Consider the following 13,575-nt stretch of genomic DNA (forward strand, 5'->3'; position numbering starts at 1 on the left):
CGAGCCAGGGGTAGAATCACGCTGACGATTCTCCTCCCCGAGGTCACATCTGAATTCACGGAACGTTCTTCCAGCCTGAGAATGGAAGCCGGCCCTGCTGGCCCCGCTCATCACTTCCGAGGACAGAGCCCCGGGCCTCAAGGCCCAGAATGAAGCCTCTCCCTGGGCTGGAGCCCGAGGCGCCCACGGCCGCATCAGTAAAGCTGCCCATTTTCGGAGGAAGAGGAGGATGGAGCGGGCCCAGGGGTGCGCGGCTAGTCCACGAAAGCACCACCAAGCACACGGGGAGGGGCAGACACCGTTCCCTAAAGTACCTGCATGCCGTCCAGCGTGTTCTGGGTGGAAAGCAAAGCGAGACACAACGACAGGAAGATGTCGTGAATAAAAGAAGACACAGATCCTCGGTGCGTCTGCACTGCCTTTGCCGTCTTTCCAACCGAAGCACGTTGCGCCCATCGCCGCGCGCCGGGTGACGGGACCTCGGCGGGGCTGTCACAGAGCGGCCGCTCAGAAGGCGGACGGAAACAACACGGCGATCAGATCGATGGGCTTGGGGCGATGGGAGAAAAGAAACTGCACTTCCAGCCAGGAGACTATGTAAATCAAAGTGCGGTGAGTGATTCCGGCGGGGGGAATGAAACGATTTTTCAGGGAGATGTATGGCCGTTTGGAGGTCTGTCTCCAGTCTCCTGGGTTATATATTTTCCCACTTGCTATTTATCACTCTCAGCCCTCCAGATATTCATTAGCTAATGGACGCTTTCAAAAAATCAATTTTAGTATATATGGCCACAGTGATGAAAGCTTTTCCTGGGGGAGGAATAGATTTGAAAAGGCAACGTAAGAGATGAATATATTCTGTTTTAAGCGGCCGCTGGTCCCCCGGGGACAAGAGACAAGGTCATCCTAAAGAGGACAGGTGCTTCCCATGCACGGAGGTGGCAGGCCCAGCGGGAAGGCCCTCTTGGCCTTTCCTGATGGGACGGAAGTAGGGGAGGAGGCCTCGTGGGGCCACCCCAAGCTGTGCGGCCACAGCCCGCTGCCGCGTCTGAGGTGAGGGGTCAGTAACTGGGTGACCTCTGTCTTCGGCAGGGAGACGCCTTCCGTCCATTTATCGTGCGTGAGGAAAGCAGACGGCAAAGGCCGCCGGGTGGTCCCGGGAGCTCCCCCCTCCTCCCGAGGATGCTGGCGTCAGGCCGTCAGCCAGGGACAGAAGCGTGGTCCAGACGTGCCACCCACTTCCTGCCAAGCCCCCAGCATCAGGGCCAGTGAGAAAGGCCTCTGGGCAGCTGGGGAGGGTCGCTCCCGCTGTGCTCGTGGGGACGGTGCCCGTGGCGACACCTCGAGCGTGTTCCCTGCTGTGGTTCCTGCCAACGCCCCCCTCAGATGCCAAGTGCTTCCCTGGGCTTAGTGCTGTCACTTAAAACTCCCCCACTCGTCTGTCACCCACAGCTATGGCGCATCCCCCGACCTTCCTCCTCGAGGAAATCGTGCCCCCCAAGTGAGCCGGCCCACCCTCCTTGCTTTCCACCCAGGAGGAGCCAGCAGAGGAGAGGAGACCACCTCTGAGACCCACAGTTCCGATGCTGGCTGTGTGGCCACAGGAAAACTGCTTAACTCCTCTGTGCCTCACTTCCTCACGTGTAAAATGGGAACCATAACGGAGCCTATCATATAGGCTGCTTGAGCTGATGACACAAGAAGAGGTGTGAACAGCACTGGTAACCGGTACCCAGTGGGCACTCAGTACAAGTTAGCTATTGCTTCTATGAGGCATTAACGCAGTATCCCCTGACCTCACCCACCGCCAGGAAGAAAGCCATCATGGCTGGTTCGCTTACCTCTAGCAGCTGCACTGCGCCTTCATGTTCTTTCTTAGCTTCAACCTGAGCCTTTTTTGATGATAAAAAAAAAAAAACAGAAGAGTGAACGTTTAAAGGGAGAAAAAGAGAATTAAAGATTAATGTCTAAATTACCTGGAAGTGTGGGTCATTGATTTTTATTCCTCTAATAAACCCCTGAATTCTAAGGGTCTAAATCAGTTCTCATTTTTCTCTCCCTTTGGGCAAGATGGAGTGGATTCGGGTTTGATGCTCTTTGTAAAAAACTGGAAAGCACCCCCTGATCTGGCAGAGAACGGGGAGGCTGGTGGGATTCAGCTGGTGCATGAGGGTAGGAGCCGGATTCTGTTCTTGAGAAGGGGCCCCACACGGTAGGTGGCTGCACCCAGACAGCAGGATAATTCTTCCCAAAGCCTCAGGGAGCACCATCATTTTCTCAAATGTCCTAAAACTGCTTGAGAAATAAAACACAGTTATGCGAACCTGACCCCCGGGTAACCGAAGGTCTGCTGAAATCCCACCAGGTCCTGAGGAGGAGCTGCCCGGGTGGTCCTGAGAGCCTAGGCTCTCAGCTGTAGCAGGGGGGCTGCCTTCTTCAAATTATCTGACACAAAGCCATCAGCTCCACGAATAAGAAATTGTACAAGTATCACCGAAGAAATTTCTCAGGATGGCTGCTGCCCAGGCCACGTGGTAAGTTCACACAAAACTGAGATGCAACATTATTATTTCCTGTCCTCACGGACCCTGAAGTTCGAAATATTGTGATGACAGTAAATATCTGTTGTGTTTGCCTGCCTGGAACTATGTCCTGGGAAGAGGTCCTGACTTTGCTGGGGATCCACTGAATACATGAGAAAGGTTCTAGACTCACAGTGATTGGTCAGTGGGTGAGTGCACGATCCAGTTAGAACAAAGAGACTTTGCCTGGGAATGCTGGGAGGAAGGGAGGCCCCTTGTCTTTGGAACTTGAGGCCGAGCGGAGGAGAGTTTGGAGCAGCTGCAGCCACCTTGCCACCATGAGGGGCAAACCTGGAGCAGCCAGGGGCCTCGACGTGGAAACCAGAAATGAAGCCAAGGCAAGGGAGAGCAGAGGCAGGAGAGCCATGGAGGTCTGATGGGACTTGGGAGGTGCTGGGTTCAACCACGCCTGAAGCCAGCTGATCTGGGCCCTGGATCCAGCCACATCGGAAGCTAGATTTTCCGTTGCGTGTGCAACTGAAATTCTCTTTTGGTGTTTTTCGTCACTTGAAACCAAGAGTCCTAATGAGCACAACTGTCAATTGTTGAAGGCGTGACACCTCCCATTTTAAAGCTGGAGACACCAAAGTTTAGTGAGAGGGTGCGGCTGTCATGAGGGGGAGGAGGAGGGCCTGTCCCCACATCACCACCCGGATGCCTCCCATCAAACTGGTCTCCCAGGTCTCACAAACATTTAGAGAAGATGTTCTCCTGATGCTATAGGGTAGCGGCCTCTGAAAATTGAACACCAAGGAAGGAAGAATCCATGTATTAAATTGAGATTTACATTTAGAACTCTCATTTCTGGAGGAATAATTTCTCCAGGTGCCTGGAGAATAATGAGGAGAAGACTTAACATCATACATAAGCCAGTGAGAGCTCTCTTAACAGCTTCTGTTTCTCCCTTGAAAACTTCCATGAGTCGGAAAGAGGGGGGGGCTTGGCTTCCCCAGCACAGACTGAAAGCGAAAAGTAGCCTGAGAGTTCCATAGAGTTCATTCATATGCACTTCATTCTCACATATTTCCAACGAGGCTTTTAAAGGCTGGGGAAGTGAACAGGACCCAGCAAATTAACTAGACCATTCTTGAATTCAGCTCAGTCTTCAAAGGCTCAAAATTATTCCTTTCAAAGCAAAAACAACAAGAGGGCCAATAAATCACAAAATAGGAAAAAAGAGACAAACAACCAGAGAACATACAGGGATTATATAAATAACACCATCACTGAGCCACTTGAGTCAAAGATAGTTTTCAAATGGCAGAATGAAAAACAACTAAAAACTCCATCGCAGGCTGTTAAAACACAGCCAAGCTGGCAGTAACAACTTCATTTCTGGCTTCAAGTGAAAATCAGGAGTTCGTTTTTGTAGGCTACTTGCAAGCTGGGCCATTTGGGCAATCAGAATAGATGGTTAAAATTAACAGTTAAAATTGGCAGCGCTGAATTCTTGCAGAATCTAAGCAACAGCTTAAGCAAGGCTCACTTCGGGGGCCACGGCCAAGCGCACGGGGGAAGCTGAGATCTTCATGCAGACACGGTTTCCTACAGAACACGGTGGACTTGAGAGGGGCCGTGCCTCCTAGGGGAGGCCACAGTCCTGCTGTCAGAAGAAGGGGCCTGCCACCTAGGGGATCAAATGTCCAGGGGGCGGGTGGACACCGCAGCAAACGCGTTTGTTTCAGGGGAGGCATAGCTGTGTAGCGGGGATGTAGCTTTCCCGCTGCCACATCTCTGGTCGTTTGGCTCAGACAGACTGGACACGTAACGTCAGAACAGTAAGTTCCCGAGCACCTTCGTAAGAGCAGGGTGAGAGGGTCACTTACGGGTGCTGCGAATCTCAGCTCCACAGAAAAGTGAACAAGATTCAGGGACTCAAGACTGAGGGCTATACAGATCCTCAAGTCAGGTCCCTGAGTTCCAGAGAGCTGAGGAAGCCGTGAACCAATACTCCAGGCACGTGTCATAGGAGAAAACAAGACACTGAATGAACTCGGAGGGTCAGCCTGCGATCCCCACCTCCCACCATCCACGTACAACAACTAAAGCCAAAACCTCCAAGGGAAGCCCTTGACGTGGAGGCAAAGCACCTTTATGAGATGTGGGGTGAGTTTGGCTTCTTGTAGCGACCCACGTGTCAGTAACGGCCTTAGGCCTGGACTTCATTTCCCACACGGGAGGAACGTGAAAGGACAGTCACATTGACCAGATCTGCAGGCGAATTTTAAATGTGGAAAAACTCTTTTGCTCGTACATCTGGATCATTATAGCTGCTAATTGTAATAAGACGAGGATGTAACCCGCACGAGAAACCGGCAAATCTGCAGCAGCTGAAGCAGCTGGACTCCGGTCACCGTTTCCCTAGAGACATCGGGGTCGGAGTCGGGCCTCCAGGTCCTGCATCTGTAAGGGGACCCGCATCCCACAGGTTCCGGGTGACGGCTGACGGCTGCCACCACTCATGCATTCAACAGACGTTTATAGAGGATTGCCTAGAACTTACCATCAGTTATCCTGGTAGTTTCATAGGACCGTGAACTATATCAACGGATGGAATCTTACCAGGTCTCCCATTCGTTCATCCATTCATTCATTCAAAGTTCCCAAGCAGCTCCATTTACTCATTCATTCACTCCCCCACTAATCCATCCATCCATCCCTCCATTCATTCATTCAAAGTGGCCAAGCATCACTTGTTGAGTACCTGCTCTGTGGCAGGCAACGTTCTGGGAGTGCAGACAATAGGCAAATAGGTACATCAAAGTGCAAGTGGCATCACTAAACGGGGTGAGGGGGCAGAGGGCACCAAGGCTGGCAGGTTGAGGCCATTCGGGCAGGGAGGCCAGGGCGAGACTTCAGCGACAGCAATAAGCCAGTTCTGCCGTCACCTGGGGGCCAGGCACTCTGGGCGGAGAGTGACACAGGACAGGAGGACACAGAGGCAGGCGGGGGCTTCAGGAAGGTGACACGTGCATCCCAGGCCCTGGGCCCAGAACGTGCTGCACTTAGAGCAAATGTTCACGGTGCAGATTTTATTGTTATTGTCCTTGTCCACAGCCTCCGTGCACAGCCCCGCTCACCGCTGTGCCATTAGCCCTACGCACGGCTGACACGTGGTGCTCAAGAGCTGCTTTTTGAATGAATGGAAGTGAGGATTCTTGGCTCGGCCCTCGGCACCCCGATCTCCACGAGCAGGTGTCCCGTGGAAGAGTTCCCGTAGATGGGACTCGCTCCGCTTGGACTTTTATTTTTTTAAGCTATGCCTCCACCAGCTACCAGAGATAGGGCTGGCTGACGTCCTACCTTACCTTGATTCCCATTAGAATAGCCTTGGGCAGTTGGATCATTCGTTCATTCTTTAGCTGAACAAGTGTTTTCACCCGCACATCGTTTCACCTGCTTCTCCCACAACCACCGTATTGAGCAGCGGGGGGGGGGGGGGGGGGGGGCGGTGAGCTGAGCCTCCAGGGAGGGAGAGGCGCCCTGGAGAAGGTTCCGGGCTCCTGACCTTCAAGCTGGCAGAATGCCCAGACCTCCCTTAGGGCGGCCAGGTCCAGAGGTGAGGCTGAATCCACAAAGGGATCTCCAAGGAGTGTAAAATGTCCAAAAAATCCACCTACATTTCATGGGAAAATATACCCCTAGCTTCCTTAGACACATCCTGTACATCAAGAAAAAGAAATATGATGGGATCCAGGAAGCAGCGGATCCAACAAAGTGCAGAAAGGGGTAAAGGGAATTCCCAAGACGACGGTGAAGGACATTTGCAGGCCCAGCTCTGCCGTGGCCTCCGGAGCAAGCAGCCCGGGCTGGTTCCAGTCCTGGAAGAAGAGGCCGCGCTCCAGGCAGGCCGTCTCGGGGGAAAACGGAATTAAGACGTCCCCTGAGGGGCAGGACCATCTTGAGAGGAATTCTACAGCTCTGGCGGAAGGGGTGGGAAAAGGGGAGTGACGGGTGCCCAGGGGACTGAGCAAACACACAGAAAGAGGCAATTCACTCCAGGGAAAAGGAAAAGCTGTACAGAAAAGGAAATGCTGCCCTTCGCAGGGCCCGGAGGGCCGCGTGCAGAGCACGCGCTGCAGAGGGTGGGACAGAATTCAACCGGGGACGTGACGTTTGAGATCTCGCCCAAGCTGGGCGTCTAGCTGCACAAGAGAAGCAGGGTTCAGAGGCGGAATGTGACTTGGAGAACCAAATCTGGTAGCTGGCACACAGGTGGCGTTCAAGCCAGGGGGACCCAGCGAGTGCAGGTCAACAAGAGACGTGGCTTGCGGACTGATCCTTGGGGATGTTCAGAGGGCGTCTGTGGGGAAGGAGGAAAACTGGAAGAGGGTGGGGTCCTGGAAGCCTGGCGGGTGGGGAGATGGACCCCCTCAAACTGTGCTTCTGGGTCAAAGAGGATGAGGGCAGGGCACTAACCACTGAGCGGGACGTCCCGGGTGCCTTAACAAGAGCCACGACACTGGGGAGGTGAAGTGGAGTGGGAGTGGGTTCAAGAAATATTGGGGTTCGCAGCGGCGTGGGTGCAACTAGAGAGGATCCTACTAAGTGAAGCAAGTCAGACAGAGAAAGACAAATACCACATGATATCACTTACACGCGGAATCTAACATACGACACAAATGAACGTATCTGCAAAACAGAAACGGACTCACAGACCTATAGAACAGACTGGTGGTTGCCAAGGGGGAGGGCGTTGGGGGAGGGATGAGTGGGAGGTTGGGGCTGGTAGAGGCAGAGGCTCCTATACGGCACGGGTAAACAAGGTCCTACTGTAGAGCACACAGAGCTATATCCAGTATCCTATGATAAGCCGTAATGAAAAAGAATATTTAAAGAAAGAATGTATATATATGTATAACTGAATCGCTTTGCTGTGCAACAGAAATTAACACAACATTGTATATCAACTATACTTCAATTAAAAACAAAGAAATAATGGGAGTTGTAGTCAGAGAGCATAGGCGGCTCCTTGGAGATATCTCACACTGTGGTCTCATGAGAATCAAACTGGAACTCAGAGAGCTCTGGTGACTTTTATTGAGGTAGGGGGACAAGGGCTAGACTTTGTCCTTCCATAGGACATGAGCACTTGCATAACGGGTGTCTGTCACTCATTTCAACTTCACCCCATCTAAAGCCGTTGCCCTCATCAATCTCTCACTTCATTCTGTGTGTTTTCCTTCGTGGCGTTTTCTTGATCTGAACTTATTGAATTCTTCATGTGCTTGTTCACTTACTCTCACTCTGTAAGGCAGACGTCTTGTCCTACCCTGCACTGCATTCCCCGTTTTCAGAGCAATGGCTGAGCAGCCAACACATAGGTGTCAGCCAGCAAACATTTGCTGAAGGAAGGAAGGAAGGAAGGAAGGGAGGGAGGAAGGGAGGGAGGGAGGAAGGAAGGAAGGGAGGAAGGGAGGGAGGAAGGAAGGGAGGGAGGGAGGAAGGGAGGGAGGGAGGAAGGAAGGAAGGAAGGGAGGGCGGAAGGGAGGAAGGGAAGAAGGGAGGAAGGGAGGAAGGGAGGAAGGGAGGAAGGGAGGGAGGAAGGAAGGAAGGGAGGAAGGAAGGAAGGAAGGAAGGGAGGGAGGAAGGAAGGGAGGGAGGGAGGGAGGGAGGAAGGAAGGGAGGGAGGGAGGAAGGGAGGGTGGGAGGAAGGGAGGAAGGAAGGGAGGGAGGGAGGGAGGAAGGAAGGGAGGGAGGGAGGAAGGGAGGGTGGGAGGAAGGAAGGAAGGAAGGGAGGGAGGAAGGGAGGAAGGAAGGGAGGGAGGAAGGGAGGAAGGAAGGGAGGGAGGAAGGAAGGAAGGAAGGGAGGGAGGAAGGGAGGAAGGAAGGGAGGGAGGGAGGAAGGAAGGAAGGAAGGAAGGGAGGGAGGGAGGAAGGGAGGAAGGGAGGAAGGGAGGGAGGGAGGGAGGGAGGGAGGGAGGGAAGGAGGGAGGAAGGAAGGAAGGAAGGGAGGAAGGGAGGAAGGGAGGAAGGAAGGAGTGATCCGGGCAGCAAGTGTGGCACGAGGGCATCCGTGCTGGAAATCAAACGGACACGCAAACTCTGGAAAGAACTCATCAGTCTGTTCCGTTCAAGTCTCGACCTTTCTCTTCTCACACTTAAAAAAAAGAAATCAGAGCTCTGAGAAATTACGAAGCTGACACATTCATCCTTCCTTAGTTTTCCTTCCTGTGCTCCCCCACTGATGAAGCATCAGGGTGTCCAAAATAGAGACAAGGATGAACACAGGGAAAAAAGAAGCAGAAGAAGTTGGATGGTGCTCAGGAGAGACTTCGGGAGCTGCATAACGGACCTGGCTCTAGTGCAGTTTCCCCGGCGTCAAGCGCTTCGTAGATAAAACTCCAGGCTCATGGAAAATGATGCTCTGCTGAGAAACACCGACCTGTCACCCTTTGCTGGACGATACTTGTATTTCTGTCGGCTTATTATCTGTCCTGGAAGTTCCCGGCCTGGGGACATGGCTTCTGGGGAGGCAGTGAAGGAGCGCGCATACCAGGCGGGTATCTCCAGGCCCCAAAAGGTCCCTCCCACGCGGCAGGAGAAGATAAGAGTAATATCACTGTCTGTATCCCAGCAATATCCTTTCTGGATAGCATCTAATGGAACCGTGCTGCTCAGCGGGCCAGCCAACTTCCTGTGACAGGGAACAAGGACTGAGACTGTGTCCACGCACCGGCCCGATGAAACCTGTCCTCAGCACGAGGTCTCCGTAGACGATAAGAGAAACAGCATCAGAAGTGATCTGCCCGATGCCGCATGCTCCGCTAATGAACTCCGCTAATAAACACTGACTGACAGACAGGGGTCACCGCCCAGGCAGGGCGGGCCATCGTGTCCTTTATCTGAGATCAGAGACCTGGAGGGACTGCCGGGGGCTGGAAGGACCCACCGACGGGAGGAAGAGGTGTCTGCTGCTCTGCCAAGCTGGCGCCGGGTGGCGTCTGGGAGCAGCACTGGTGCCAGCGGTCACCCCGTGCCCTGGCTGGAGAGGGTGGCCGCCCTCCCATGGGTGGGCGGGGGGCAGCGGGCTTTGGGAAAGAAACGCCATGAGAGATAGACCCAGGGACCCCAGGCCCATGGCTCTGAGAGGGAGGAGCCCTCAGGATGCGTTTGGAGAGCGCCAAGAGGACCAAGCCTGTGACTGAGGATGGGGCGGCAATGAACTTTCTCGGTCCCCGAACCATCAGCAGTGACGCGGGGACACCCACTCTGAACCGCGCTGCGCCCCCTCCCCTCCTCCCTCCCCCTGGTTTCTGTTCTTTGGTTTTCCTCCCCTCTCTTCTCTCCTTATTTCTCTCCTTTTCTGTCTTCTTTTTGTGTTCCCGGTCGGTCGGTCTCTTCCTCCCTCTCTTGTCCTTCGTTCTTCGTGCGATCACGCTGCACAGATTCGCTCTGAAACGTGACCTGCTCGCTTGGCAAACCATCCTGTAAGCCTCCCCAGGAGAGCGGCTGCGTGTCACCCCCAAACGGCCGTCCAGTGCCGCCGCGCGCCGCCCTGTGCTGTGGACGCCCCGCGATTCACGCGGCCCCGCCGCACCCGGGGGTGCTCCCCGTGACACACGACAGCACCGCACCCCAAAACCAAACCGTCATTTTGAACGGGTTCCTGCGTTTCTTGCAGGGCCTCTTCGGGATACATTCCCCGAATGGAAGGCCGCAGGGTCCACACAGACCCGCGCTTTCCGCTCTCGCCGATGCCGTCGGGTGGCTGCCCCCAGAGCTGAAGCCATTCATACCCTTTCCAATAATGCACAGGCGTGACATCCTCCCCACAGTGTGGCCAGCACCGGCTGTTAGAGCTTTTCCTTTGATTCCTGTGCAGTTCAGCACGAAATCACAAGTCAGCTCTCAGGAGAAGCTCGAGAGCGCAGGGACCCTGTCCGCGCCAGCCAACCGCGCCCGGGCGCCCCGTCCGCCGCCCCCAGCCCGCTCCCCGGCCGCGGCCCCGGCCCGCTCACCTTCTGCAGGAGGTCGATTTCCTGCTGCTTGGCGTTGAGGACGGCCAGGGCGTGTTCATGCTCCAACTCCAGCTGCTGCCGCCGCTCCGCGGCCTCTCGCATGTGCTGCGTTGGGGGGAGGGCAGCGCAGGTCAGCCCGGCGCCCGGCAGGGAGCTGTGTCCCGGCCCCCCTCCGGCTCCCCTCCCGCATCCCCGGCGTCTCCCGAGAGCAGCGGGCCCAGCCGGGGGAACCCTCACACCCACACGCCTCCCTCCCCCACTTCCACACTTTCTAGTTTACATGCCAGGAGCACGTGAGCAGAGCTGCAGGTCCCCGTGCTGTGGAGGTGAAGCCCTCTTCTTCCTGTTTGGAAAAAAATCCTCCCTTCTCCCCGCGTGTGTCCCCCCAGGTCTTCTGCAAATACCGGCCAAGACCTATGGACCTTTCGCCTGCATAGGGGTACTGTTCCAGGCTGTTTACTACCCTTTAACTCCTGTCATCCACAAAAATCGTAGGAGGGAGGTACTGTAACTAGCCCCATTCTACAGATGGGCAAACGGACACACCAAGTTTTCCTTGCTTGTCACACGTGGCGAGTGGCCGTCTGGGATTCAAATCGGACGCCTCCGTGGAGCCTCTGAGTCTCAGGGTTTGGTCCTGTCGCTCACCCTGGTGAGGCGGGTTGCTCAGCCCCAACGGCCCTCAGCCCTCGTTTCTCCCTCTGCACAGGTCCCACCGAGGCGGGGTGTCCCGGGGCTGGACCCCTCCTCTGACCGGAGCATCTTCTCCCCACCTCTGATGACTTCTCGCCACCCAAAGTCAACCCCCAGGAGAACCCACCAGCAAGCACCCCAGGACACCGGGACCTCCCTGGCCCTGACAGTGACCACCTGGGAACCCAGGCCGGGAGGAAACATGAGAAATGACACCAGGGAGAAAAGAGGCGTGGGTGGCACAGATTTCACACAGGCAGAATCACAGGGAATGTTTCATGGCAAACCAGATGCACAACATTTGATTTCAGCTTCCTCCCCTCCCCTCCTTCCCTCCCTCCCTTCTTCTTTCTTTCCTATTTCTTTTTTATAACGAGATCTATGCCAGAGGTGGCTTAGCAACAACATTTTAAAAATCTGGATCTTTTCACAAAAGTTTCAGCTCTGTGTCCCACCTGGAGGGGTTGGCAGAGGCTGAGTCAGAGCCGTTCCCTTCCCGAGCACACGCCTCCTTTTTGCCTCTGTCCCTGCAGACCCAGTCTCACCTTCCTGTGACCTGACATCCGAGGGCATGACCCATGTTGGACAGACAGGAGACACCTTGAAATAATGGGGAAGGGACCCTGACATACCTTCCCCCTTAGCTTGAATTTGTTGATGACTTATTATTATTACTTTAAAATTTTGTTTTAATTCTTTTACTTATTTTTATCCCCCAGGCTGGGGAAGGGGTCTCGGAGAGATAAGGGCAGAGAGTCAAATTTCTTCTCTTCACCATTTTTCCCAAGTCCATCCTACCCACTGCCACCAAAAGCTCTTTCCTTCTGGGAAAGATCTTGACGCTCAACAATTTGAACCGCAGATGGGGAAGCTTTGCGGGTTCACATCCCGAAGTTCTATGTGTTTTGTGGGTTTTGTTTGCATTAAAAAGGGAAGTCTTCCTGCCGCCCGTGTGGCACGTGTTACACGCGTGGTGACATCACGCTCTGGCTTTGTCTCCAGGTTGGGGCTACACAACCTTGCAGCAGCCCCTCTGCTGTCTCACTTCCCTGGGAAGTTGCTATTTCTTGGCCCCTCGGTGGACGAGTGCTGGTTTCACTGTTGCTATGGAAACTCTCACCAGAACCCAGGATCCTGGGAAGCTAGAACCCCTCAAACATGAACCAGACGCCCTGAAAAGGTGGAAATGGGTGTGTCTGTCAATGACTATAGCCGGCCCCGAGCCGGGACTGGGGCGGGCCGTGTGTCTGTCTGTGGGCGGGAGGAGAAACGGCACCCGCGCGTCTTCTTGCACCCGCTCCAGTCTCCAGCCTTCCTGGACAGGAGAGGCGTTATTGCCACGTAGCTTCCCAAGAGCCGGTCTTGAACACGGCTCTCCCGGCCCTGCGGGCTCTGATTACCAATCTGGGCCTAGCAATTTCTAATGATCTCTTGTGACAGATTCGACTCCTCCCTGTCCACCACCAGCCCACCCTGACTCCCCGACCAGTGGCCCAAGGCACCGGGCGTTTTCAGCAACACTAAGACAAACCCCCAGAGCCTCTAAAGATGTCAGGAATCCTCTGAGCTTCCAAGGAGCTTTGGCAGTTCTTCCACACACACTTCTCACTGACTCGGAGGGATATTACTTTTGTCTCGTGTTGGGGTTCTTCCTAAGGGCACTAGAGATCACTAATACTCATCCTCCGCCCACTTTCGTGGGGTTGTCAGAGGGTTGATGGGACCGCGTGTGCGAGGCTTTTCGTTCTAGGGAGGAGTATTTCTGTTCCATTCCCTCCGTCGTTCACTTCTGTATGTTCAGCGTTCACTGGGCACCTGTCATCGCCACGGCACCGAGCACCCACAACACCGGGGTCCTGCCCCGCAGACGGACGTTCTAACTGGGCGAGCGCGTGCGACAGGACACAGGCAAGCAGATAAACAAGGCAATGTCCACCGCAACGAGCAGCGTTGGGCTGAACCACTGAAATTGACATTCAATCATGTTGACCTACAAGACTGGCTATTTCACAAAGCCTCATCCTGTGATGAAGTGTCAATACAACGCTATAATGAAGACTCACTCGCTCGCTCGCTCACTCATTCATTCATCCAACAAACAATTCCCAAGGACTTGTCATGCACCAGTCACCGCCCTGGGTTCTGGGGGTGACAGCAGTGAAGACAGACGCGGACCAAGCCAAGCCTCCTGGAGTTTACACTCGAGAGGGAGAGACAGACCCCCTACCCACGTATATGGAACAATACGGAGTGTGCCAGGCGGTCCTAAGTGTTGAGGAGAAAAATACGGCGTGGGACGGGGGGCTATGGAGCTGCCGCTGTAGCAGAGGCTGGCGGTA

At 54.6% G+C, this 13,575-nt stretch overlaps 1 protein-coding gene across 20 annotated transcripts in view; it reads right to left on the bottom strand.

The window, feature by feature from the left end:
* Positions 1-13,575, bottom strand: part of RIMBP2 (RIMS binding protein 2) — a 301,313-nt gene that overhangs the window by 65,325 nt on the left and 222,413 nt on the right. For all 20 annotated transcript variants that reach the window (XR_010837087.1, XR_010837086.1, XM_059040008.2 and 17 more), the window contains 2 exons: positions 10,544-10,648; positions 1,842-1,892 (listed from right to left, as the gene is read on the bottom strand). Coding sequence is in view for 18 of the 20 variants with exons in the window: in XM_067016057.1 (XP_066872158.1) it covers positions 1,842-1,892; positions 10,544-10,648 (156 nt within the window). In the remaining 2 variants the exon portion in view is untranslated. The remainder of the gene's footprint in view (positions 1-1,841; positions 1,893-10,543; positions 10,649-13,575) is intronic.

This window comes from Kogia breviceps, chromosome 15 (genome assembly GCF_026419965.1).
Source record: "Kogia breviceps isolate mKogBre1 chromosome 15, mKogBre1 haplotype 1, whole genome shotgun sequence".
NCBI classification, from domain to species: Eukaryota; Metazoa; Chordata; class Mammalia; order Artiodactyla; family Physeteridae; genus Kogia; species Kogia breviceps.